The 27,947-nt window shown below is 44.4% G+C and overlaps 1 protein-coding gene across 2 annotated transcripts in view; it reads right to left on the bottom strand.

The window, feature by feature from the left end:
• FCHSD2 (FCH and double SH3 domains 2) overlaps positions 1–22,827 on the bottom strand; it is a 255,056-nt gene extending 232,229 nt beyond the window's left edge. For both annotated transcript variants that reach the window (XM_030557388.1, XM_030557397.1), the window contains exons 1-2: positions 22,741–22,827; positions 19,475–19,572 (exon numbers count right to left, since the gene is read on the bottom strand). In XM_030557388.1, coding sequence (XP_030413248.1) covers positions 19,475–19,572; positions 22,741–22,761 — 119 coding nt within the window. In that variant the 5' untranslated portion in view covers positions 22,762–22,827. The remainder of the gene's footprint in view (positions 1–19,474; positions 19,573–22,740) is intronic.
• Positions 22,828–27,947: the final 5,120 nt, after the last annotated feature.

Here is a 27,947-nt window from a genome sequence, read left to right as displayed (position 1 = left end):
CCCTATTCCATTTTACTTTTTTATTTAAATAAATGATTGAAAGTCACATTTGAAAATTGTGGAACCACCTAACAACTAACTGAAAGTAAAGTGTACACACATGCTGTTACACAGTTTGTGCAGCCCCTACAGACCATCTGGCACACAATGAAATGAAGTGCCACAAGAGTGCTACATAACAAATGGAGAAGGAAAAGCCAAGGAAATCACTATCATAAGATTGTTGCATACACCTGCTGTCAAGTAAGGTTATTTGTTTTAGATAACCTTTTCCACTCACATGCAAACTTATCCATACAAAAGGCAATCCTTTAAGTAGTAAACATATTAAAACGAGATAACCACTGTAAACCAGTCTTCTAAAACCTTGTTTCATTAATGACAACACAGGTAAAATAAGCAAAAGAAATTTAGAGGTCAGCAACCTGGAAATGTTCAGGTCCTATTGCTGTATACCCAGACCAACTGCAGATAGAGCAAGCGATGCAATACCAATATATTTCAAAAACATAAGTGTTCTGAGTTCGTAGCTCAGTCTGGGGGAAAGAAAGGAAAATCTAAAAGATTATCCAGAATTAAGGAGGTTATTTTGCAGGGTGGTAAGGAGGGGAGGCTAAGTGTGAAGTGAAGTTCAGGCAATTGCTCCTGCTTCTTACAAAATTATTAAACAATTGGATAAAACAAAAGGATAAATTATAAGATGAAGTATAATTAGATAAAAGGAAAGTATATCTCAAAAGACCTTAACTCAGGGTACGTCTACACTACAGGATTATTCCGATTTTACATAAACCGGTTTTCTAAAACAGATTGCATAAAGTCGAGTGCACACGGTCACACAAAACACATGAATTCGGCGGTGTGCGTCCATGTACAGAGGCGAGCGTCGATTTCCAGAGCATTGCACTGTGGGTAGCTATCCCGTAGCTATCCCATAGTTCCCACAGTCTCCCCCGCCCTTGGAATTCTGGGTTGAGATCCCAGTGCCTGATGGGGCAAAAAACATTGTTGCAGGTGGTTCCAAGTACAGCCTCACCCCTCCCTCCGTGAAAGCAGCAGACAACCGTTTCGAGCTTTTTTTCATGGGTGAACTGTGCAAATGCCATAGCACAGCAAGCATGGATCCTGCTCAGATCAAGACCGCAATCGTGGACATTGTAAACACCTCGCGCATTATCGTGCAGTCTATGCTGAACCAGGACCTGCAAAGCCAGGCGAGAAGGAGGCGGCTACGGTAGAGCGGCAACAAGAGTGATGAGGATATGGACACAGATTTCTCTCAAACCGCGGGCCCCTGTGCTTTGGAGATCCTGCTGGTAATGGGGCAGGTTCTAGCCATTGAATGCCGATTTTGGGCCCAGGAAACAAGCACAGACTGGTGGGACCGCATAGTTTTGCAGGTTTGGGAAGATTCGCAGCAGCTGCGAAACTTTCGCATGCGTAAGGGTACTTTCATGGAGCTTTGTGACTTGCTTTCCCCTGCCCTGAAATGCCATAATACCAAGATGAGAGCAGCCCTCACAGTTGAGAAGCAAGTGGCGATAGCCCTCTGGAAGCTTGCAACGCCAGACAGCTACCGGTCAGTCAGGAATCAGTTTGGAGTGGGCAAATCTACTGTGGGGGCTGCTGTGATGCAAGTAGACAAAGCAATCATTAAGCTGCTGCTACGAAAGGTTGTGATTCTGGAAAATGTGCACGTCATAGTGGATGGCTTTGCTGCAATGGGATTCCCTAACTGTGGGGGAGTGACAGATGGAACCCATATCCCTATCTTGGCACCGGAGCACCAGAGCACCCAGTATTTAAACCGCAAGGGATACTTTTCAATGGTGCTGCAAGCACTGGTGGATCACAAGGGACGTTTCACCAACAGCCACGTGGAATGGCCAGGCACGGTTCATGACACTCGCATCTTCAGGAACACTACTCTGTTTAAACGGCTGCAGCAAGGGAATTACTTCCCAGACCAGAAAATAACAGTTGGGGATGTTGAAATGCCTGTAGTTATCCTGGGGGACCCAGCATACCCCTTGATGACATGGCTCATGAAGCTGTACACAAGCAACCTGGACAGTAGTCAGGAGCAGTTCAACTACAGGCTGAGCAAGTGCAGAATGGTGATAGAATGTGCATTCGGCCGTTTAAAGGCGCGCTGGTGCACATTACTAACTCGATCAGTCCTCAGCCAAACCAATGTCCCCATTGTTATTGCTGCTTGCTGTGTGCTCCACAATTTCTGTGAGAGTAAGGGGGAGACCTTTATGGCGGGGTGGGAGGCTGAGACAAATCACCTAGTCGCTGATTACACGCAGCCAGATACCAGGGCGATTAGAAGAGCACACCACGAAGCGGTGCACATCAGAGAAGCTTTGAAAACGAGTTTCATCACGGGCCAGGGTAAGGTGTGACTGTTGTGTTTGTTTCCCCTTGATGTACCCCCCGCCACTTGATTGACTCATTCCCTGTAAGCAACCCACCCTCCCCCTTCAATTACAGCTTGCTTAAGGAAACAAAGCCACTATCGTTTAAAAATCATGTATTCTTTATTAAAAAGTCATTATAAAAAGAGGGAGAGAACTGACAAGGTATCCCAGGTGTGGTTTGGGAGGAGGATAGGAGGGAAGGAAAAGGCCACTAAAAATATTTCAAAGTAATGACAGCCTTTTGGTTTGGCTGTCCACGGGGCGGAGTGGGCGGGTGCACGAAGCCTTCCCCCACCATTCTTACACGTCTGGGTGAGGAAGATATGGAACATGTTGAGTGTGGTTACGCAGGGGCTGCAGCGGCACTCTGTGACCCTGCTGCTGTTCCTGAAGCTTCACCAGACGTCAGAGGATGTCAGTTTGATCACAAAGCAGCCCCAGTGTTGCATCCCACCACCACTGATCTTCCTGCCTACACCTCTGATTTTCCTGCCGCCACCTCTCATCTCAAGCGTCCCTCTTCTCCTCACGTTCGTCCCTCCTATCCTCACGTTCACTGGCATCTTTCCTGTAATTTGATATCACTTCCTTCCACTCATTCAGATGAGCTCTTTCATTGCGGGTTACTTCCATGATTTCCGAGAACATTTCATCTGGCGTCTTTTTTCCTCCGCCTTATCTGAGATAGCCTTTGGGATGGAGTCGGGAGGCTTGAAAAATTTGCAGCTGCATGAGGGAGGTAAAAAAGGGAGAGAAGTATTTAAAAAGATACATTTTACAGAACAATGGTCATACTCTTTCACAGTGAACAACAATATTCGCCTTACATAGCACATGTGATTTCACTACAAGGTCGCATTCTGCATCATAATATTGAGTGCCTGAGGCTCTGGTGTTACAGATCTCACAGACGCAGGTCCAGGCAGCAGAATTCAGCTTGCATGCGGCCATGGTAAGCTATTGCCTTTCGGCTTCTGAAGCCTTCATATAGACAGTGCCCTCCTTTCCCAAATACCAAGCAAATCCCATTCAGTGCTGTTTCTTTCCCGTTAACATGCAGCAGCAGAAACCACCCCCCCTCCAATTCTCTGGGATGATCGCTTTACCCCTCCCCTCACAGCGTGGCTGGTACCATGGAAGATCACTGCTAATCACTCTCCTTCCCCCCCACCACGTGACTGGTAGCAGGGAATATCCCTGCTAGCCAAACGCAAAAAAGCTCAGCGCCATTCCCCCCCACACACACTTTCCCCGCTTGGCTACCTGTAAGGAAGGATTTCTTTTAAGCAACTGGCAAACAGCCCAGTAGGAATGGCCATCTCTGTCCCCTTAATTAAATTCCTAAATTTCAACTAGATTACCATGAACGATATCACTCTCCTGAGGATAACACAGCGAGATAAAGAACGGATGTTGCTTCAATGCCAGCAATCACCGGGATCATACGTAGCTAGGCTTTGTCATGCAATCATACCAGACTATTTGCTACATGCATGGCGTGGTCAAGTGTCCTACCATGGTGGATGGAATAAGGCTACCTTGCCCAGAAACCTTCTGCAAAGGCTTTTGGAGTACCTCCAGGAGCGCTTCATGGAGATGTCCCTGGAGGATTTCCGCTCCATCCCCAGACATGTTAACAAACTTTTCCAATAACTGTATTGGCCGCGAATGCATCCCAAGTCCTCAGGGCAAATCAATCATTAAGAAACGCTTGCTTTTAAACCATGTTTTATATTTACAAAGGTACACTCACCAGAGGTCGCTTCCATGGCTTCATTGTCTGGGCTAGTGGCTTGGGAGGCCTGGGAGGGTAATTCCGTCAGGGTGAGAAAAAGCTCCTGGCTGTTGGGGAGAACAGAGTGCTGTGTGCTCTCTGCAAGCTTTTCCTCCTCTTCCTCCTCCTCCTCTTCCCCATCCGCAGAATCCTCAGCCATGGCTGAGATTACCACCCCACCTCGGAATCCACGGACAGGGGTGGAGTAGTGGTGGCGGACCCTCCTAGAATTGCATGCAGCTCAGCGTAGAAGCGGCATGTTTTTGGCCCTGCCCCGGACCTTCCGTTTGCTTCTTTGGTTTTCTGGTAGGCTTGTCTGAGCTCCTTAACTTTCACTCTGCACTGCACTGAGTCCCTGGTGTGGCCTCTCTGCATCATGGCCTTGGAAATTTTTTCGAATGTTTTTTCATTTCGTCTTTTGGAACGGAGTTCTGTTAGCATGGAATCCTCTCCCCATACAGCGATCAGATCCAGTACCTCCCCTGCGGTCCATGCTGGAGCTCTTTTTCGATTATCAGGAGACTGCATTGTTACCTGTGCTGATGAGCTCTGCGCGGTCACCTGTGCTGGTGAGCTCTCCACGCTGGCCAAACAGGAAATGTAATTCAAAAGTTCGCGGGGCTTTTCCTGTCTACCTGGCCAGTGCATCCGAGTTCAGATTGCTGTCCGGAGCGGTCACAGTGGTGCACTGTGGGATACCGCCCGGAGGCCAATACCGTCGATTTGTGGCCACACTAACCCTAATCCAATATGGTAATACCGATTTCAGCGCTAGTCCTCTCGTCGGGGAGGAGTACAGAAACTGGTTTAAAGAGCCCTTTATATCAATATAAAGGGCCTCATTGTGCGGACGGGTGCAGTGTTAAATCAGTTTAACTCTGCTAAAATCGGTTTAAACGCGTAGCACAGACCAGGCCCCACACAGCAACAGCTTCCAGCTCAGCTATAAAAGCAGTAACCTGCTCATACACAACCACTTTGCTTGCATCATAAGCCTTGTTTACACTTGTTTTTCATACATATGTTTTTAAGATATTTAATAAATGCCTGACTTTGCCAAACATTGCTAGGAAGCTCTCTCAGATAGCATTCTTTAATTCACAAATTCTTACACTCAAAGACCATTAAAAACATACTTTTGAATTGAGATCACAATGAAGTATGTGTTGCTCTCAAGGGAAATTCTTTATTTTGATATGCACAGAGAATATACCAGACCCAACAAACAACAAATTTATGTTTGGTGTTATATGTATTTAAACATGCTCCTAAGTGCCAAAACATTTTATTCACTATCCTTCAATGACTTGCATCTGGCATTTGAGCTAGAAATGAGCTATAAATAATGGCTCTACCACCATAAATCTTCCCCAGTCTTCTGCATGACCAGGCTAGTCTCATAAAATTAAACACTGATGCCTTTTTTCTCCCCCATTAAAAGGATTCTTGCTGCACAGAGTGAAGGAGGCTAGAGACTTTGTGTGAACAAGTCGCTGTAGAATGTGGAGACTGGACCTAGATACATTCTCAGAGGCACCAAGAAAAGGAATACTAAGGATAAAAGATTTTAAAAGATCCTTACGTGGGTTACTAGCAACACCTTAAGAGTATTAAATTGGAAGAACTTTAAAGTCCAACTTTTAAGCAACTGTGTCTAATTTGCACAATTCAGTCAGCGTGTACAAGAAGAGACTGGGCTCTGTAGTGAGTTTCACTTTCTAGCTTCTTATGCAATAAATGTGTAAAATGTGGTTTACAAATATTGCAAGTGAATATTCATTTTTCATTTTTTTCAAATTAATAAAAACATTTCTAACATTCACTTTGGTAACTTCATACTAAACTTTTAAAACCTACATTGATCGCTTAAACTACTTGGCAGTGTCCTTTTAAAGCTACCATAATGCAGACATGAATTGCCAAACTTATTTGCAACAAATGCAGCCACCTAGCCGGAATAACTTTGCACCACACTATTGCTGAGAGCTGCTCAGGTTTTGCTGTTTTGTTTTACAGTTCGTTTTTCATACATTTCAGAATTTAAATGTGAAATGCAAAGTCCTTCTCATGTAACCAAGAATGACTAGAAGAGGACAAGTCATGGAAAATTGGACATACTTATGCACGTGACAAGTTAAAAACTATACCTATATACACATATATATTCACAAAGGCTGTCGATTTATCACAGTTAACTCATGTGATTAACTCAATTAATTGTGATTTTAAAAATTAATCACATTTTTACTTGCACTGTTAAACAATAGAATAACAATTTAAATGTATTAAATATTTTGGATGTTTTCTACATTTTCTACAAAACTTTAGAGCATACAAGTCCACTCAGTTCTACTTGTACAGCCAATTGCTAAGATAAACAAGTTTGTTTACGGGAGCTGAGTTTTCCCACTTCTTATTTACAATGTCACCAGAAAGTGAGAACAGGAGTTCGTATGGAGCTTTTGTATCCAGCACTGCAAGGTATTTATTTAGGTGCCAGATATGCTAAACATTTGTATGCCCTTTCATGTTTCAGTCACCATTCCAGAGGACACGCATGATGTTCGTTAAAAAAAATGCATTAATTAAATTTATGACTGAACTTCTTGGGAGAGAATTGTGTGTCTCTGGCAATTTTACCTGCCTTCTGCCATATATTTCAAGTTACAGCAGTCTCGGACAATGACGCAGCACATGTTCATTTTAAGAACGCTTTCACTACACATTTGACAAAACGCAGAGAAGATACCAATGCGTGATTTCTAAAGATAGTTACAGCACTTGACTCAAGATTTAAGAATCTGAAGTGCCTTCCAAAAGCTGATCGGGACGGGATGCGGAGCATGCTTTCAGAAGTCTTAAAAGAGCAACACTACAATGCACTAACTACAGAACCTGAACCACTAAAACAGAAAATCAGCCTTCTGCTGGTGGCATCTGACTCAGATGATGAAAATGAACATGCGTTGGTCCACACTGCTTTGAATTGTCCATTAGGAATAGCAAAGGCAACATTGACCAGAATTCATTTAATTCAGTGGCTAAGTGGGAAAGGCAGGAGCAGCAGAGGTAGCACTGGGGTCGTCTGCTGGCTCAAGAAAACAGCCCAACATTGGTTTATATTCAGAAGGTTCTCCTAAAGGAAGACAGAATTTTCCCTCCCATGAAGCCATGCATTCTGCAGAATTTGATGTAGGTCCCCTCATTCACCAGGACGAGCTTCCCATTCATCAGCATTGAGTAGGCATGTGGATTTTTCAAGCCCTGACTAGAGACAAGGACAAACACATTTTCTCTTTTGATTTTAAAGCTGGATTTGAACCCAGGCCAGAAATCCGAATTTTAGAAGAAATTCTAGCATAGCAACACATTGGACCATCAAGTGCCTGCATTAACCTATCTCAACCTAAAATCCACCCACATTTCTTGAAACTCTACTAAATACATACTGGTCTTCTCTACACTGATCATTTAACTATTTGCAGCACCACTTCAGATGCTTCAGCTACCATCACACATTTTACAAGTAAATTTCCTGGTGCAGAAAAGTCTTTCTTCTCTAACCCTGTAGCATAACCTACACTACGGAATCTGTACGAAAAAATTCCCACTGTTTCTAATGTTGACAGCTCTCCAACTCCAGCAGCCGTTTTCAGCACCACGTCAATTAGACTTGCTTTGAACAGGGTAGACACATTGTTTAAAAACAGTTACATTAAGTCTCCCAAGCAACAGCAGGAATTGTTTAGAAAATTTCCTTAGTGTAGACAAAGTGCAAAGAGCTGAGAGCACTGCCAGCTTAGGATCCAAAAAATGGAAAACAAACCAGAATCTCTACCAAAACAGGAAATCAAACCAGCCTTCATTCATTCCCTTAAACATGTGTGCAATTCCAGATTGAGCTCATAATAAGGATAGTTAAAAGGAAGGGTGATGAACAGCTTCAACTCCCAATGAAAACTAGTGGGAGCTGAGGATATTCAGAACTTTGAAAGAGTGCTTGCATTTTACAGGATCAAATCCTTTAATTGGTGGTGAGAAAAGGAAGTGTACTTCTCTGCATTGTATCATTATTTGTACTATGTATCCTAATTCATGTAACTGGCACCGAAACCATATTAAATGCTTCAAAGCAGCTTTCACAAATCAAAATAAATAAATATGCTCACTTGAGGGCACTTCACATTATTATTGTGGATAACGTAATAATGAAGGCTCTGCACAAATGCACTGGATGAAGAACAAAACTAAGTCAGAGCTCCAGAAAACTAGTAAAACAATATTTTCGGAAAAAAGAAGAATGTGTCTTACTAGAGTTCCTATAAAGGTTAAACCCCAAAGAGAATGAATGACTTAAGGAATGGACAATAATTTTTTAAAGAGAAGTAATTTCTAGTCAAGACTGAAAATATAACCAACAGCAAAACATTATCAGTCTTTAGTAGTTTGAGTCATGTTTAGTCATTGCTCAACACAACAGCAGACTAAAAGTGTCTTGCTCACTAGCGACTAATGGAAAAATATTGAGCTTTCCTGCAAGCTGTTAGTGAAATAAATGTCATTAACCTAACCCCATTTACACTGCATACTAGAATTAAATTTAAATAAAACTCTCTTATAAAAACTGAAGTTCACATCCAAACAGAAGAATACATTTTATTTTTTTCCTCCTATAAACATAACTGTACTATTGTTTCCACTTCAGATCACCAAAAATAAATGAAATAAATAAATAAAATAAAATAAATGCACTCCAGAATTAACTAGAACTTTGTCACTAGTCAAAATTATAATGATACGTACCGGTATTAAAGCAGGGAATCCATTACTGCTTTATACCAGGTTAGAACAAGAATTTTAAAAGGACTGTGGCTCATTTCACTATGCCAAGATTGGCTTGAATGACTACACTGTTGCTATGTTTATATTGAAGCTTTTTTCTTTTTTTTCTTTTTTTTGCAGGCTGCAAACCTAGATTTCCGTGCCTGGCAGGCAAAATTATTTCAGTGTATTCCAGTCCTCCTTCAAACAGTTCCAGTGCAAACATCACCAGGCTTTAATTCCTTCAAGAATGTATGTTATTAAATGACTGTCTAATTATAGATAACATACCTAGACCAAAAGAACAGGAGTACTTGTGGCACCTTCAAGACTAACAAATTTATTTCAGCATGAGCTTTCGTGAGCTACCGCAGCACACGAAAGCTCATGCTGAAATGAATTTGTTAATCTCTAAGGTGCCACAAGTACTCCTGTTCTTTTTGCGGATACAGAGTAACCCGGCTGCTACTCTGATACCTAGACCACAAATTCTGCAGCACTTTAGGCACAAGAATATTCAGAAGCAATAACACTGCCTTCTAAGAAAGGTTCTGGGGATGTGTGTTTTGATCTTAGAACACCAAATGAACAATGCTGCATCTACTGAATGGTTTTAAGTAGGCACAACTTGAAAAATATCAACATATACTCATCACTAGTGAAAAGGAATGTCTCTTGTGAGGAAAGAACTGCCATCAACAGCTAAAGAATCTAAGCTTCCAGATTAAGAAAGATAAATCTTCTCACCTCATGATGCGCTACAAGCAAAACGAAGCAACACTGTTTTCCCAAGTCTAAAGTCAATGAGGTCCACTTCTCTGCTGTTGCTCACTTCCTCAAGCAGCAAGATAGAGAAAACTGATACTATTTGGAACCTATGGGCAGAGTGAAACTAACATGAATCTTGTCAATTTCACTCTGCTGCTGCTTGGAAAAAGCTATGAGGAGCAGAGGCAAGCAACAAAGCTATTCACTAGAGAGGACAACCCTGGAGATGGAGTAAAGTAGTGGAGATACATACAGCCTCCCTGCTCCAGCACTCAGGAATTTTGAGGAGCAGCAGAGTAACAAAGACAACCCCTCTTCCTTGCCAGGAGGCTCTGGGCAGTAGTGTGTGTATAGAGGTAAAGAACTGCTTCTCCTTTCCAGGCATCATTCCAGGAATGTATCAACTCCTAAAAGCCAGAGACTAAAGCAAAAGATAGAGCCTCATATAGGATTCGGGAACATCATCCTAGTGGGAATCCCAGCACCATCCATCTTCCCAACAACTGGGGACTGGTAAACATTGGACTTGTCATCATCATGTTGCCTCTGAATAGTGGGTCCCACAGCACTTGCCTCTGTTTAGAAGGTTTAGCCCTCTTGCAGCTTTTTCGAGACCTATGTTTTTCTCAGATTCTGTTCTGCAACACAGTATTTTATACAATTGGATTTTCCTAACATCAAAATATTTTAGATGATCTGAGTTGTAACTACTGTATTTGATGTTCTATGTTTAAAATATACATGAAGCTGTAATTAGTACTTTGTTTCTACTTCAGTAGCTTTAACCCTCAGCCCCAGTTGCCAAAAAGCTTATCACTCAGCTACCAACAATCCGAGAGATTACAGAAGTGTAGCTGAGTTCCCTGGAGAGTGTGAAGTGTATTCACAGTAAAAGGTTATACGTAACTTCATTAAGCAGAACACAGTTCAATACATAAAGTGCCATGTTAATATCAGTGGCAACCAGACATCTACAGATATAACTGTGCAGTCATAAATGTAAATTCATCTTCTTGAGATCTGTAATATTCAGTCATACTTAGTCCTGTCACAACAGGGTAGCATCACTACCGAATGACTGCAGCTACTCCCTTTCCTTGTACCTAGCCCAGCCAGAAAACCCCCAAACAATTCCTTCTCTAGAACTAGCATGACATATGCTGTCACCACACTGTTCATTCTCCTATTTGCTATATCTTTTTCCCGCCGCCCCCCCAGCCCCAGCCTGCATCTGTCTTATCTATTTAGATTGTAAGCTCTTTGGCGCAGGGACTGTCTGCTCCATTTGTACAGCTTCTGGCACAATGGAACCCCTTTTCTGATTGGTCTTTAGGCACTAGCATAATAAACATGATTAACAATAATATCCACTTCTCTTTCTGCCACCCAGAATCTCCTATCCCACCTGCTGTGCTATCCTTCACCGCTCTGCCCTTAAAGTACCCTTCCCTTTCCCCTTCAAGAATTCCTCTCTTCCCCTCCACGAGGAAGACTACCAGTCTTTACTCCAACTGCTCCCCTGTTGTGCACCTCAGTGGAGCACAAATGGAAGAAAGTCCACTGAGGAGCTGAAAGAGCAACAGCAGTAGCAGATGCAGCATCCTACATGGGAGAACAGAGCTCAAGAGGGCAGGAAAGGCTCAAAAGAGGAGTCTCTTGGCCAGGACAGGTTGAGCAAGCAGACACAAAGGCTGTCTCCATAGGAAGGTGGTTGCTAACACTGTTAAAATCCTAACGTAGCCTGTAACTTTAAAACATATTAGCTGGTTGAGGTAAACATTGCGCGGGGAGTGGACATTAAGAATAATGAACTCGAGTGTGGGAGACCAGAACTGGATTGATGGCAGAAAAATTCAGGGTCAAGATTTGATGAACTGGGGGAAGGGACACAAATGAAACACTGATAGAACTGTGTCACGCAGAAATTATAAGTGGAGAATGGATTTTCAATATGGAGGGCAAATGTGACGAATTATAGAATGGATTTTGGAGAAGGGGAGGAACAGAGAACATACTGTGTGAGGCAGAAAGGGGGGGAAATGTTAAAGAATATGGAAAGGAAGAACACCATGGATTAGGGAGGAAGTGATGAATGGAGTTAATGGGAATATGGAGTAAAGAGTGGTGGGCTAGATTAAGTAAGCGAGGGAAGAATAAAGAAAAGGATGGAAAGACTTCAAGAACAGAGGAAGGAAGACGATAGAGATGGGAAGAGAAGAACGTTTTCATATATTATACTTCAGTATATTTCTGGGAAATTCTCATTCACAAACTCGGGAAACATGGTCTAGTTGAAATTACTATAAGGTAGGTGCAAAACTGATTGAAAGACCATACTCAAAGAGTAGTTATCTATGATTTGCTGTCAAAGTGGGGAAACATAAGTAGCAGCGTCCTGCAAGCATCTGTCCAAGGACAATACTATCCTTGGTCCAGTACTATCAATTAAATGGAGAGTATGCTTATAAACTTTTCAGAGGATACCAAGTTGGGATGGATTGCAAACACATTGGAGGACAGGACTAGAATTCAAAACGACCTTGACAAATTCGAGGATTGAAATCAACAAGATTAAATTCAACAAAGACAAGTGCAAAATATGATACATATGAAGGAATAATCCAATGAACAAGCACAAAATGGGCAATAACTTGATTACACAGCAGTTACTGCTGAAAAGGATCTGTGGGTTATAATGGATCACAAACTGAATACGAGTCAACAATGTTATGTAGTTGCACAAAAGGTTACTATTCTGGGGTTTATTAACAGGAGTGTCATATGTAAGACATGGGAGGTACCTGTTCCACTCTATTCAGCAGCGGTAAGGCCTCAAGCAGGGTACTGTGTCCAATTCTGGGCACCACACTTGAGGAAACATGTTGATAAACCAGAGGGAGCCCAGGAGAGCAGCAAAAATGGTAAAAGGTTTAGAGAACCTAATTTATGAGGAAAAGTTAAAAAAAACTGGGCATGTTTAATATTAGAAAAGAAGACTGAAGGGGAACTGATAACAGTCTTCAAATATGTTAAGGGCTGTTATAAAGAAGACAGCCATCAATTTTTCCCCATGTCCATAGATGGTAGGACAAAAAGTAATGTGCTTAATCTGCGGCAAGGGAGATTTAGGATACATATTAGAAAAAACTAATTATAAGAATAGTTAACTACTGGAACAGACTTCCAAAAAAGACTGTGGAATTCCCCTCATTGGAGGTTTGTAAAAACGGGTTAGACAAATACCTGTCAGAGATGGTCTAGGTATACTTGGTCCTGCCTCAGTGTAAGGCACTGGACTAGATGACCTCTCAAGGTCCCCTCCAGCCTGACATTTCTACAGTTCTACACAATACACAAGTGCATTTAGGGCCCTGTGGTTTTGGTGAATCCTATATGCTGGTAATTTAACAGAACATAATTGCTTATTCCCAGTGGCAACTGACAAGTCATTCTAGGAAACAATTTATAATATAGCCTTGCTATTTATTTAAAACAGATTTTAGTGGCAGGGGCTACAACTGCTTTCTCCATGTACAGACAGACTGGAGGGCCTGAGTGCTGGGGGTGCTAGACATTGTATCACTTGGCTCAAGACTGAGGAAATATAATCAAGCCTAAAGTTGGATAGACCAAAGTCACCTGACTTTATAGACAGCTGCATTTTTAAAAGGATAACCTGGGATCATTGCCCATACCCCACAAGAAAGTTTTTAAAATGTTAATTCTGGGGAGGGGAGAAAAACAGAAGCCAGGGAATATAAACTTGCAAGGAATTAAGGACAAATAGAATTCTCTGGAGGACATTCATCTTTAATATATTAACTTTGCCCCTAAGGGACAGAGGAAGGGCCCTCCATCTATGTAATTCCAAAATCATCTGTGTGATAAAACGATTTAAATTAACTTTTACTTTTTTATATATCTTCTAGGAAAGAGGACTCCCAACTACCTGATTTACACTTACTGACAGCCAAAAGCAGGTGACATTACACACCCTTCAAGAGATACTGATAGCCTCTGACCTGTGCAAATTAATTTTGTATGCTGAGATCTTCCCAAAGAATTCAGTAGTTCAAAATATACTGGGGATGGCCTGAAGGGGGCTGATATATACAATTACATAAACATATTTTCATTTCTTAGGATACTATTTTTAGACCCTGGATTCATGGTATACTCTAATTTGTACGGTAGTAGCTCTAAGGAAAAATCAAACAGATTGTGTGGACGGGGAAAGCCCTGTCTATAACCATGGTGAAGACTGAAAAAGTGGAGCTGTAGTTATTGGGTACAACACAGGAATTAGGATTGGAGTACAAAAGTCTAATCCAAGACATGAAAAATTGACAAAATCTGATTTTTTTGTAGAACAAAGAACAAATTACCTCCAATTAACTCTGATGAAGGTTTTTCCTGCATTCAGTGACAAAATAGCCTGTGGTTTCAAGGGGTTTGGTAATTGGATGGCACACTGATAAACCAATGAGCGCTGTCTGACCCATGTCTCTTTTGTATAAAACCCACCTGGCCCAGATGTATTGTGCTCATTATTTTTTCTAATTGCTCAGCTAGGATTTTAGACAACACTTTAATATCAAAGTTGATTAAGGATATTGGTTGATAGCTAGCACATTATGGGGCATCTGTCAGGCTTAAGCATGACTGAGATCAGAGTTTCATTCACTAAAGAGTGCAGAGTGCCTCCATCAAAAGCCGCAGTAAATACCTCAACCAATGTGGGAGCCAGGGTGTCTTTGAACTAGACATAACATTCAGCTGGAAAGCCATACTGCAGCTGCCCAGGGTCTGATCCAATTTCATGTCACCTAGGGCAGCCATAATTTTCACAGGTATGTAATGGGGAAGCAATTCCTTTTATGGTCCCAGAAATACATGTAAGCAAATTAGCCACAGGTAATCATGGGGGGAAATAACCCAAAATGCATCTTATGTCATGCCCACTAAGACCCAGGGGTATGGCTAAGGTGAGGAGTCCAGAATGAAGGGTATCTAGGGAAAGTCATACAGAGTTCAGATGAAGAGGAGGGAGAAGAGAAAACAGAGTGGCAAGAGGTTAAGTGCTAAATGCACAAGGAGTTGAGAGGAGATTGTTTTTTCTTATAGGACAGGTAGGCTAAGATGTGAGACAGTAATGCTCTCAAGTTAGAGTGGGAGACAAAAAAATCAGGTTGGGGGGCAGCTCAAACAAACATATCCTCTTTGCCAAACGTAAAATGCAAAAAAAATGAATATTACCCAACCCTCTGCATTACAAAAGCAGAGATAGGGTGAGGGGGAGGAGGGGGAAGAAGAGTGAACATATGGAGCATGTTTTTAAAAGGTTTCTGGGCTAAAACACACATATCTTTGCATCAAAGGTTAGGATCATACAAGACAGATACTACTTGGGGATCTGCTAGAAAAAGATTGGCACGATTTGAGTCTGAGTGTCTGATGGTTCCTCCTTGCTCTACATACGAGCAAGATGGCATATATAGGGATGCAGAGCTGAGGTGGGTGTTTCTCCCTTTACCGGTGGTGACAACAACCTGGCAACAACTGCTGAATAGCAAAGGTAAATCCCAAGGCAACATACAATTAATGTTTTATTATACGGAGGCAATGCAGTTTGCTGCTTCTCCCAGTTTCGAGAAGCTAACGAGCTGGCCATCCTGCCCGACCATAAAAATAACCGGAAAGGCTATAAAATTAGATAAGGCCTTTCTCCTTTGCCTGCTTCCTTGCCACAGTGAACAGGGCTCTTTTTTTAACTACAACCCAGCTGCAGTGGGAAAAATCTTTATTTTATGCCCATTCTAGCTCACTTTCCTTTTTCTCTGGCTCTTTTAAAGATGGATTCTCTCACACTGTATTTTAGGAATTTTAATACAAATGCCCGGGGTTTGGTGGCTAGGAAGAAGTGGGCGCTTGCTCTGTCCTACTCTCTATCAGGATGTAAGGAAGGATCTCAAGTAAGATTTTAGACAAAAATTCTTCTAGACTTCCCCCTTCCTCCCCATCCTCAGGGAACACAACCACTCAAATTATTTCTTCTGGAGCAGCTCTCCAAATCATTCACTCTATCTTGTAGAATTTGGATCAGACTTTGTTGCTTGTCTATTAGAGAGACAAGGTGGACTTTTAGTGGACCAACTGCCGTTGGTGAAAGAGAAGCTTTTGAGCTGCACAGAGCTTTTCTACAGGTCTGGGAAAGGTAGTCAGTGTGTCAGTTGAATACAAAGTGTAACAGATTGTTTAGCATAAGTAGTTAACACACATTGCAAGAGCCCATTCAAGGCACAGATCTACAGTGATCCTAATAGAGCCCTCCCTGATCCTGGAGGATAGCCCCTGCAAACTGACCTATTGTGCTGCAGCAGTGGCTTTTATTTCAGAAATATCCTCTGATATTTTTCTAAGAAGGATCTGTTCTTCTGATACCTGCTTTAGCATTTTATAGAGCCAAGACAGGTCCTCCTCTGAGACAAGTCCTCCTCTGAGAGTGGTGCCATGCTACATTGTACAAGGCTGTCAAAGAGCCTCTGCTTCTTTGTGATTTGTGGGGAGTCCCAGGAGGAAGACGGGTTCAAAATGAGATCCATCTGCTACTAAGATGTTAAAGGCAGGATGAACCACCCAGAGACAAAAACTGTGCTGTAGTTTAGCAGAAGTTAGCAGATTTTAGGAGGGCTGAGCAGCAGTTCCAGGTTTAGGCAGCCATCTTCCCCTGCAGGGTCTGCCCAGTTCACACACATTTGTTTTGAAATGTTTTAAAATCTTTTAGACAAGGACTTGCATTTAGCATTTTAAACTGTTGTGGAGAAAGTCCCCTTGACCTCACATCCTTTGCCCACCGTTTCACATTGCCTCCACCTCCCCATTTCTATTTGACTAACTACAGGACTATTTGTATACCTTTAATAGGCTTGGAAGGATTAGGTTTTACTGGTATCAATTTCACCATACACATACATACAAAGACCAAGGAAAAATATTTCCATCCATAACAACTGAAATGTACAGCTAGGCAAAGAAAGAAAAAATGCTACTTTAGAACTTGGCAGTTTAAAAATATTTTTGTATATTTTGACGAGATGTTGACAATTTGTGTTTTACTCATTATAAAGCTTTAACTTTTTGAATCTTAATGTCTACTGTCATTAAATAGTCTGACTCTGCCCCATGATTTCCTGCAATTGTGAAATTGTAAATCAAATAATTTTAAATGATTTAAAATAAACACTGATATCTATCCAAATTATTTAAAAAAGTAATTCTCTAAGCCTAGCCATAACTAAAGAATTGAATAGTTTGCACTTGCTATTGAAGTTCTGTAGTTTCAATTACTATTTTTAATGACATATCCAAATGAGAAATCACAAATACATGGCATGAGATGCAGAAAAGGCATTGTCCCTATAAAAGCACACTCAACTGCCTTATATTTGAAAAAGTAACACAAACACATTTAATGGTACAAGAATTACTTCTACTTTTGGAAAAATGGTAAATTTTAATGCTCAAGAAACACAAAACCAGAATAGAGGATGTTGCTGCAAATGAATGTTCTGAGGAAGAGGTCAAAAATAAGCGGAAAGGAAAAGGTGGCTAAATTTAAGGAGTGCCTGAAGCACACAATAAGAGTCAGCAACAAATTTTACACCTCCACTTGCCAGAGCTCTAGTGCCAGCTCCCAACCCCGACATTTGATAGAAGAAGAGTGACAAATTCATGAAGGACATACACTGATAACCTTCACAAATGCTAGGCATCAGTCACTGTGTGTTATTCACCATGCTTAAATTCATCTCAAACATACACCATCCCCGCTATTCTAATACCGGCTCTTCTTCAGCAAAGACTGCAAAAGCTGTATGGTGGTCATGTCACTCAGCCAAATGCCATTAAGAGATTATGCTGAATCAAATGCATGAAGTTTTTTTATGATCAAATCTGATCAAAAATTGAACCCAGACATCAATAAGTGAAAGGATCGAGTACTAACTTGCTGTTTAAAAATCTGTGGTGTTTGTTTGTTTTCACACATGTATTCCAGTAAGACACTGTACTGTCAACTGTTTAGAAGACAATACAGAGTCCACACTTTCATACTACAGGAAAGCCACCTATTTAAGTCTTACATAGACAGAAAATTAGTCAAGTCACAGAATGGCAGGTGTATCCTCTTAAGGAATTTCATTCCCATTCTCGCATGTAAACCATAAGAGTAGAGAACAGAAAAAATAGTTTTAAAATGTTCTTCTTTTTAACACTATTGTACTTAAGTGGTAAAGAGAGTTCTTTTGAAAAACAGTTTTTTACAGACAAAATGTATAATACATAGCAAAGGCCCACTCAGTGACCACCCTTAATTCAGATTCTTAATTTGTAACACTAACATTTTAAAAATTACATTGATTCAAGAAAGCATTTTAATCCAGACTTTCACCTGCTCTCTTGTAACTTTTATGTAGCCAGAGACAATGAGATTTTTATGCCATGTTTCAGCAGAAATCAAGTACAAATGCCTAAACTATAAACCCCTGAAAATAAGAGTCTAGAAATGAAATGCTGACAGAACCTGAACTAAAGCAGCACTTCCAGGTGCAGTTATAATAAAATGAAGTTCCTATCTAAGGAAAAAAGTCCTCACATACCAATCTGCTACTCATTAACCAATATTTACTTTGCAAATAATGTATAGCTACTACTCGTAAGATAGCGGATGTGGTGATCTTTCCCATACAGAAGCTTGTTTCACTACCAATGAAAGAAGGCAGGGTTCAGACAAAGATGGAAAGTGCATGCATTTCTGGATATGACAAGTTTTATTGACATGGGATGTAAGGAGACAGACACTGAAACTGTAAGAACTTCACTGTATTCTAATCTCTTGTGAAGTTAAATCTTTGAGCTGGCACTTCCCTTGCTCTCTACTGATAAGTAACCTTACTGGATTTTCAGTCACTGAGTGAAGCACAAGGTGACAAAAAGAAGGAAAGCAATAGGTGTACTGATGACATTTGAATATTTCACAGCATGTCCACTGTAGAAATTGAGTTTCTAAACAGGCTTAGTGATTCATTCTCCACATAATTCCAGGTACCCATTAGCCCTGCTTTGATCATAACATATATAAATGTTAAAGACAAACATCCACACTATTTAAAGACAAATAATGAAACTACCATATGAAACATGTAGAACTTTTCTATTGATCTCAATGTGCAAGGTTATGTAACAAAAGTGCTCTATAAGTACTAGTGCAAATACTTTTACTCATGTTTTCTGCACAAAAAATTAAATTCATGTAATGAATGCTCCTTAAAACTTCCTATGGCTAACTATAAATCATCAGTAATTTCAAAAAAGTATTTTTTTAAATGTTTTTAACACTAGAGACATCACTTGAACTGTGAGTCTATCCCAAAGAAAAATAGTGCTGAACAGATCAATACTTTCTGGATTTGTTCATGACACATTTGTACACTTGCCCCATTGAAGAGAAGAAAAAACTATTTGTATTGTGTTAGTCCCAGTTATAATTTCCAGCTGTGTCAAAACTTTAACAGCCTAAAAGCAGGAAATCCAAGAGGAAATTCCATCGTCAGTTCCCGGAGTTTTGTAACCCAATGTTCTTCCAAAAGGAGATCTTAAAGGAATTTGGTAGCATTTGCTGTAACCTTACCTCATATCTTCAAGTAGATCACATTCTCCCTGATGCTTGGCCTGAAGTTTTGTCATCTGTTCAATTTGAATATTTTTTAGCTCCTGTGTAACTTTTACCTACAAAAAAGACAGATCATATATTTTAAGTAGGGTCTAGCTGTCATTTCAGTGGGAAAAAATATTTGATTTTCTTCATCTAACCTTATGATCTGTCCATGAGACTATGCAAATTAAACATTTTCAGTATGTGTAAACCTGTTTTGCTTGGTTAACATAACCCAATGCATCTACTTAACCAAAGACTGATTTTACCATATATTGTTTGGATTTAACCCTGTAGTGTCTGCATTTCATACATCAGAGCTGTGCTCTGCTTGTTAACAACAAATATGCACGTTTTCTTCTTCCAAACCTCTGAGGATAAACCTGTCTACAATAAAAGAGGTTCAGCTTCAAACAAACAAAGGGAGTTGGGGGAAAGAAATAATCTGTTGCTGATTTAGCATTTAATAAAAGCAATTTACACATTCATGAAACGTGCATTGATTAAACACTCCTACAATGGTTTTGTGAACATGCCTTTAAACACAGTCATATAGTTGCCAGCATGTCAGATCAAAAGTCACCCTCCTTAACAGTATGACTTCAGAAATGTTGTGCCTTTTTTATCATCAGTAATAAATACACTTTGTGTATGTTTTGAACCTTATGGCATTAAGATTTCAACAGCCTGGGAATCAGAGTGATAGTTGGCAGCGTGGCAGGGGGTGGGGGACGGATTGTTGTGATAAACATTAACCCCAGAAAAGGACTGACTTGACCATAGAAACATGGGATTTTTAAAACAAGATCTTGGCATTTAACATGTTCATTGATCAAGATGCATCTACATAGCAGCCTTAAACAGAAACAGCATCCATGCATCTAAAAATGTGTTGCATGCATGAAAGGGGGAAAAAAATAACAACAGTTTCTGCTATGGGGGAGGGGAAGAGAGAAAGACAGGGAGGTGGTGAAGGAAAGGATCTGCCATAAACCTCCCCTTTCTCTCAAAGCAAAACAATCCTCCAGATCTCATCTGCTAGGAACAGCTCCCCCACAACCTCAACACCAAAAATAATCCCCCAGCAACAAGAACCCCAATCCCAGCACTACAGCAAGACAAGTTTCTCACCTCAGCTCCTTTCAAGATACAGCAAAGCATACAAACCCTATGCTCTGATTAAGTAGAAAAGGGGTTTAGGTTTTCTAAAACACTACAAATGTTGAAACCTATATAGTGAAAATAAAATTCCATGTGAAAAATACAAGAGGCAATGCATAAAGCACACATGCAATATAAATGAAATGCCAAATGCAAACTAAAATCCCATGAAACATAAATAAGAATCCTTCAAAGGAAGCAGAGTCTATCCTCACAACAACAGAGGCAGAGACATTAGGAGAAGAGCAAGCAGTCCCCTGCAGCTGGATGCGGGGAGCAGCTAGGGAGCCCAGAGAATGACAAGAGATTGACAAACACTAGCCTTTTGTTTACACAACACAGGCACCCCCTCCCAATAATCCTCACCCATATGCAACTTCCTCCACACAGGCACCCACAAACCATTCCTACATACATAATTAACTCTATCCCACTCCATACGCTAATCCCCAAAATTTCTTCTCACAGAATAACCCTTCCAACCCTAATCTATATAACTCCAACCCTCCACACCAACACAGGCATCATCATCCCATTGTAAACTATTCCAACCCCAGTCTCCCACATCAACCCAAACAACCCCCTCTCCATACAACCATCAAAACATAACTCCCTCACTCCAATAACCCTCATCTACACAATCCAACCATACGCTACCACCTCAGTACCTCAATAGAGACCATTTCCTAACCCTAGCCTTCTTCACCCTAGTACAGACAATCCCAAATCCCCCCCATATCCCAACATGCAGCCACACAACCAGCAAGGCGAATAAGCTCTCAATCCTATTTGATACACCTCCACCCCAACACAAACCAAGCCCTACCCTAACCCTCCAATACAGAAAAAATGCATACCCTCACACACCCCAACCTCGACACACAACTCCCCAACTCCTCACTCCCAATACGCCCAGCCACCCATCCCAATACAGCCCGTGACACTCCAACACCAACCCCCCACATCCCGATACACCAACCCATGCACACCCCATGTCTCTACCCCAATACAGTCAGTACCACCCCACCACTCAATACATCCAGCGCCCCACCTGCTCACAGCCTACCCAGCCCCAATACAGCCAATGCTACCAGTACCACCCCAGTACCAGCCAGTGCCACCCCACACCCACAATACCTAGACCCCCAATACACCCAGCCTCAGCCCCCCAGTGCACCCAGTGCCCCAGTCCCTGACCCCCAGTGCCACCCCACACCCACTATACCCAGATCCCCAGTGCAGCCCGTGCCCCAATCCCTGAACCCCGGTGCCACTCCACACCCACTATACTCAGATCCCCAATACACCCAGCCCCAACCTCCCAGTGCAGCCAGTGCCCCAGTCCCTGACCCCCAGTGCCACCCCACACCCACTATACCCAGATCCCCAATATACCCAGCCCCCCAGGGCCCCAGTCCCTGAACCCCAGTGCCACCCCACACCCACTATTCCCTGATCCCGAATACATCCAGCGCCAGCCCCCAGTGCAGCCAGTGCCCCGGTCCCTGACCCCCAGTGCCACCCCACACCCACTATACCCAGATCCCCAATATACCCAGCCCCCCAGGGCCCCAGTCCCTGAACCCCGGTGCCACCCCACACCCACTATTCCCTGATCCCGAATACACCCAGCCCCCCAGTGCAGCCAATGCCCTGGTCCCTGACCCCCAGTGCCACCCCACACCCACTATACCCAGATCCCCAATACACCCAGCCCCCCAGTGCAGCCAGTGCCCCCCCACACCCACTATACCCAGATCCCCAATACACCCAGCCCCAGCCCCCCAGTGCACCCAGTGCCCCGGTCCCTGACCCCCAGTGCCACCCCACACCCACTATACCCAGATCCCCAATACACCCAGCCCCCCAGTGCAGCCAATGCCCCGGTCCCTGAACTCCAGTGCCACCCCACACCCACTATACCCAGATGCCCAATACACCCAGACCCAGCCCCCCAGTGCACCCAGTGCCCCAGTCCCTGACCCCCAGTGCCGACCCCCACCCACTATACCCAGATCCCCAATACACCCAGCCCCAGCCCCCCGGTCCCTGACCCCCAGTGCCACCCCCGCGGCTCCCACCTTCCTCGGCGGGGGCTGCATGGCGCTACCGTCGCTCTCCGCATCAATCCCCGCTCGGCAGCGGGACGCGGCCCCCGCGCGGAGGGAGGAGCCGGCGCCGGGATGCGGGGGCGGCGCAGCGCGCGGCTCCCGGCGGGGGGGCGGGTGGCGCGGCTCCCTCACGCGGACTCCATGGCCCGGCGGCGGCGGCGGCGGGGCAGCGAGCGGCTCTGGGAGGCGGAGGCGAGTCCCGGCCCGGGGAGGGAGAGCGGGGACGTCGGCCACTCAGCCAGCCCGCCAGCCCCAGGCCTCGGGGAGGGCGGGAAGGCGGCTCCGCAGCGCCCCGACGCGGCCGCCGGGGGGAAGCGCTCCCTGGAGGCGGGCGGGGAAATGGCGCCCCAGCGCGGCCGAGACCCCGCCTGGCGGCCACCGCCGCAACACCCGCCCCTCCCCCACCACAGACAACGGTCCGCCCAGCCGGGTAGACGTGGGGGCAAAACCATAGAGAGCGGGGCCGGACGGACGCGTGCCCGCCAGGCGGGGGCGGGGCTGGGGCTCGCGGGCGAGAGACTGGGGGTGTGCGCGCGACCCCCGCTCGTTCCTTTCCTTTGCCTCCCTGCCGCGAGCGCTCTGGGCTGGGGCTGCCCGTGCGGCTGGCGCGCGGGGCTGGGGCTGCAGCGCCTGGGCGGAGGAGCTGGGGGGGGCACGTGCAGCACCTGAGCGGAGAAGCTGGCGGTGGAGCCGGGCTGGGAGTGGGGTTGGGTGACCAGATGTCCCGTTTTTAGAGTCTTTTTCTTATATAGGCTCCTATTACCCGTCAACTCCCTGTCCTGATTTTTCACACTTGCTGTCTGGTTGCGCTAGAGTGCGGTAGGCAAGCTGTAGCTTCCAGGGTGTCTAAGGAAGATTTAGTCCTGCTTGTGATCACAGGGGGATTTCCAAACAAACTCCTTGGGGAAGTACAGAAAGTGACACAAAGTGAACATCTTACTGCAATTGGGATCTGGATTCAGATGGCTCAGGAGTCTGGGTTTAGGATCTGCAGCTCTCTTTCTTGCCCAGTTGGAGTCTTTCACATATTCTCCAGTGCTAGAAATCTGGTTTTCTGCATGAAACTCCTAGTGACGGGCTAGATGTCTATGGTGTGACGCACCTGGTGCAAAGTGTCAGGGAGAGGATAGGCAGAAGGCACGGAGAGCAGAGCTGATTGCACTCTCCCAGGTCAACAAGTTGTCTGCTGGTGATGAGCTGAGCTGCCCTGAAGGCAGTGCACCCAGCTACACAAAAAGAAAGATCATCCCTTGTCCAACGAGCTTTCAGTCTAAAGTGGGGTGAACTTAATTGGGAAAAGTGTTTGGTTTTTTTTGTTTTGTTCTGTTTTAATGTTATGGCTTGTTGTACAGTCACTCCTAGGCCTGGGCCTTATGGACAAAGTGTGTTTCTGACAGGAGCTTGAAGAGAAATCTTGTGGCTTGTCTGGTGGGGATGGGAAGGGCATTCTGTCCATAGGCAGCAGTGTGGGCAAAGGCCGCACAGAGATAAGAGCAATGCGTGAGTGAGGTATTGGCACTGGTTTCCATGGGAGGGCTGATGTGGGGGAAATCCAAGATCTGAGATATAAGCAGGAGTAGAGTTGTGAAAGGCTTTGAAGGCAAAGATGTGTTTAAGCCTCTGGTGCTGTAAAGGGGATTCAAAGTGGGATTTGAAAAGAGGTGTCCTGATTAGATGGCTGTGTAAATAAGAAGTAGTCACAAATTCTATAAGGGGCCTGGCAGTAGGGGGGCTTTCTGACTAAACCCCTCCTAGATCTTCAACTGTCTCTATTGTGTGTTCTCACTAGCAGGTGTCTGTGACTTTGGTGGCCCTTAGGTGGAAACAGCCAGAGCCCTCACCCCTTTCCGCACCCAACCCACAATTTCGTGAGCATTCATTGTCCACCATACAATTTTCATGCCCAGATGTGGCCCTCAGGCCAAAAAGTTTGCCCATCCCTGCCCTAGTGGAGCCTGATTTTTAAATAGAAGTAATGTGTCCTTGTTTCCACATGAATTATTAGTGGTTATATTTATTTAGTATTGTCGTTAGGTAAGGGAATTAGCTTTCCCTAGGAGACCTTTAGTAAAGGATTTCTAAACTCCAGTGCACCAGTTTGTAGTGTTAATGTTCTGGTTCAACACTGCCTCTCATTGCAGTTAAACTGTCTGCAGCGTGTAATCCTACTGACCTCTATTGGCTATGTAAACAGTTTTGTATCAGGATCACTAGTATTTCCTTCTTCAAAAATTCAGATAGGTCAGATTATAATCTCCTGCTCTGTTGGTGTGTTTCTCAGTGTTACCATAGTAGAGATGAGGCGGGGGGCTCTATTGTAAGGGCTATAAAAGAGAGGGGTTTTTTTGTGACTGCTGGACATAGTACATGTGGTTCTCGCCCTCTAGCTCCTAAATCTAAATGCAGTTTATGTTGCAGTGGTTCCTGCAGTTGCAGCTGTCAGAGAGGCTTGGGGGCAGGTAGAGCTGTGACTTTACAGATCTATTGGCCAAAATTTCTTCTTCCTGACACAGGGAGGGTTTACTGCAGTATTATCCACAGCCTAACAGATTCCTTTCCCCTCTACCCTAGCAGAACTCAGCAGGGCATAGCCACTTTTCAGGGCTTTGGATCCGGCCTGCAGGATTTGCCCCCTGTCATGCTGCAGGCCCCGCGCCGCTCTCAGAAGCGGCCGGCACGGCACCACGTCCTTGGGGCCACGGGGGGGGGCAGAGGGCTCCATGCGTTGCTCCAGGCACTGTGCCCCGCAGCTTCCTTTGGCTGGGAACAGGGAATCACGGCCATTGGGAGCTTTGGTGGAGGTACCTGGAGGCATGGCAAGGGGAGCGCGCAGAACCCTGGGGCCGTGCAAGGATGTGATGAGTGGCATGGCATGGGGCCAGAGCAAGCAGGCAGGGAGCCTCCCAACTCCCTCCCCTGAGCCCCCTGCCTGCACCCCATACCCCAACACCCTGCCCTGAGCCCCCTTCTACGCCCTTTCAGGTTTCAGAGGAGCAGCCGTGTTAGTCTGTATCAGCATCTCTACGCAAAAGAATAAACTGAGACAAATCTGACATCAGGAATCACAACATTAAAAAACCAGTAGGAGAACACTTCAGCCTCTCTAATCACTCAGTGACAGATCTTAAGGTGGCAGTTTTGCAACAGAAAAGCTTCAAAAACAGACTACAGCGAGAAGCTGCTGAACTTGAATTAATATGCAAACTAGATACCATTAACTTAGGTTTGAGTAGAGACTGGGAATTGCTCAGTCATTACACTAATTAAATCTATTTCCCCATGTTAAAGTATCCTCACACCTTTGTGTCAACTGTCCGAAATGGGCCATCTTGATTATCACTTCAAAAGTTTTTCTCCCCTTCTGATAACAGCTTCTCTTAATTAATTAGCTTCTTACAGTTGGTATGGGTACTTCCACCTTTTCCTGTTCTCTGTACGTATAAATATTTTCTTACTGTATGTTCCATTTATGCATCTGATGAAGTGGGCTGTAGCTCACGAAAGCTTATGCTCAAATAAATTTGTTAGTCTTTAAAGTGCCACAAGTATTCCTGTCTCCTTCCCCCTGCCCCCAACTCCCTGCCCTGAGCCCCCTGCTGCACCCCATACCCATCCTGCACCCCAACCCCCTGCCCTGAGCCCCCTGCCTGCACCCCGCACCCCCTGCATCCAACCTCCTGCCCTGAGCTCCCTGCCTGCACCCCCACACCCTCCTGCACCCCAACTCCCTGCCCTGAGCCGTCTGCTTGCACCCTGCACCCCAGCTCCCTGCCCTGAGCCCCGTCCTGCACCCTACCCCAAACCCCCTACCCTGAGCCCCCTGCCTGCACCCTAGTTCCCTGCCCTAAGCCCCCCGCCTGCACCTTGCACCCCTCCTGCGTCCCTACCCCCTGCCCTGAGCCCCCTGCTGCACCCTGGACCTCCATGCACTCCAACTTCCTACCCTGAGCCACCTGTCACACCCCGCACCCCTCCTATACCCCAACCCCCTGCCTTCAGCCCCCTGCCTACACCTCGCACCCCAACCCCTGGCCCTGAGCCCCCTGCTGCACCTCAACTCCCTGCCCTGAGCCCCCTGCCACACCCTGCACCCCTCTTGTACCCCAACCCCCTGCCCTGAGCCCCCTCCTGCACTCTGCATCCCTCTTGCACCCCAACCCCCTTCCCTGAGCCCCCTCATACACCCCGCAACCCTCTTCTGCCCCAATCCCTTGCCCATAGCCTCTTCCTGCACAGCACATCCCCCCCACACTTCCTGCCGCACCCTAACCTTTATGATGTTCGCCTTTTAAAAAAATAATAATTCGCTGGGTGCACACCCTAATGAAATGTGCTGCGCATGCCTATGGTCACTTTACTTATACCATGCACACTTCACAGGATTTGCTCCACGAACTATAGCCTATGCCATACAAAAATGACTTAGCAAGACTCTCAACCAGTATACTCCAGCCCTGTTTGTGAATTTGGCTCTTCTCTCTCTGATACCAGGCTTGTTTTCAGGAGTGATGGCAAAGTATTTGGTTGTTCCCTGCCCAGCCAAATGCTGCTTCTAGTGACACGCTTGCAGCCAGCAGTCATGTGCTGTGATCATCAGGTCTCAGATTAAGCAGGAATGGGCAAAATCAGCACTTGGTTGGGAGTTCTTCAAGGAAAACTCGAGTGCTGCAAGAAGTGGAGTAGTGTGTGTTTGGGCTGTTGAATTAATGCCCCTATCAGGATGTTAGGGGACGCTGATTGCTGTTGTGTAATTGAGATGTGCCATCAAGCTTTCAGCCATCTGTGGTCATTAGTGATTCTGCAGCACTTTTCATGAGGTGTGGTGTTAATCTTGTTTTGCCTAAATTCTGATTTAGGGGATTATATCCTGCCTCCATAACACAAATTTCCTCCTATTTTTTGAACAAGCTCTGACATTCTTCACTTGTCCTAAACAGTTGAATACCAATGCTGTGCTCTGATATCCTTTACCTTGTTCAGTTCTGGAAGTGACAACAATTTAGGGATGGTTGAAGCATTTCCTGGATATATGCTAAGCAGTGTGTAGGTTGTAAAGTGCTTTGGTGTGACAAGTGTCAAGTATCATTATTTAATAAATGGCTGTAGCACTACTCACATATAGTACTCCTGGGGGAATTCTGCACCACTGTGTGCATGCATATTTCAGGAGCCGTGCA

Source organism: Gopherus evgoodei, chromosome 1, assembly GCF_007399415.2.
Source record: "Gopherus evgoodei ecotype Sinaloan lineage chromosome 1, rGopEvg1_v1.p, whole genome shotgun sequence".
In the NCBI taxonomy this organism is placed as follows: domain Eukaryota; kingdom Metazoa; phylum Chordata; order Testudines; family Testudinidae; genus Gopherus; species Gopherus evgoodei.
This window is presented reverse-complemented; position numbering and strand designations above follow the sequence as displayed.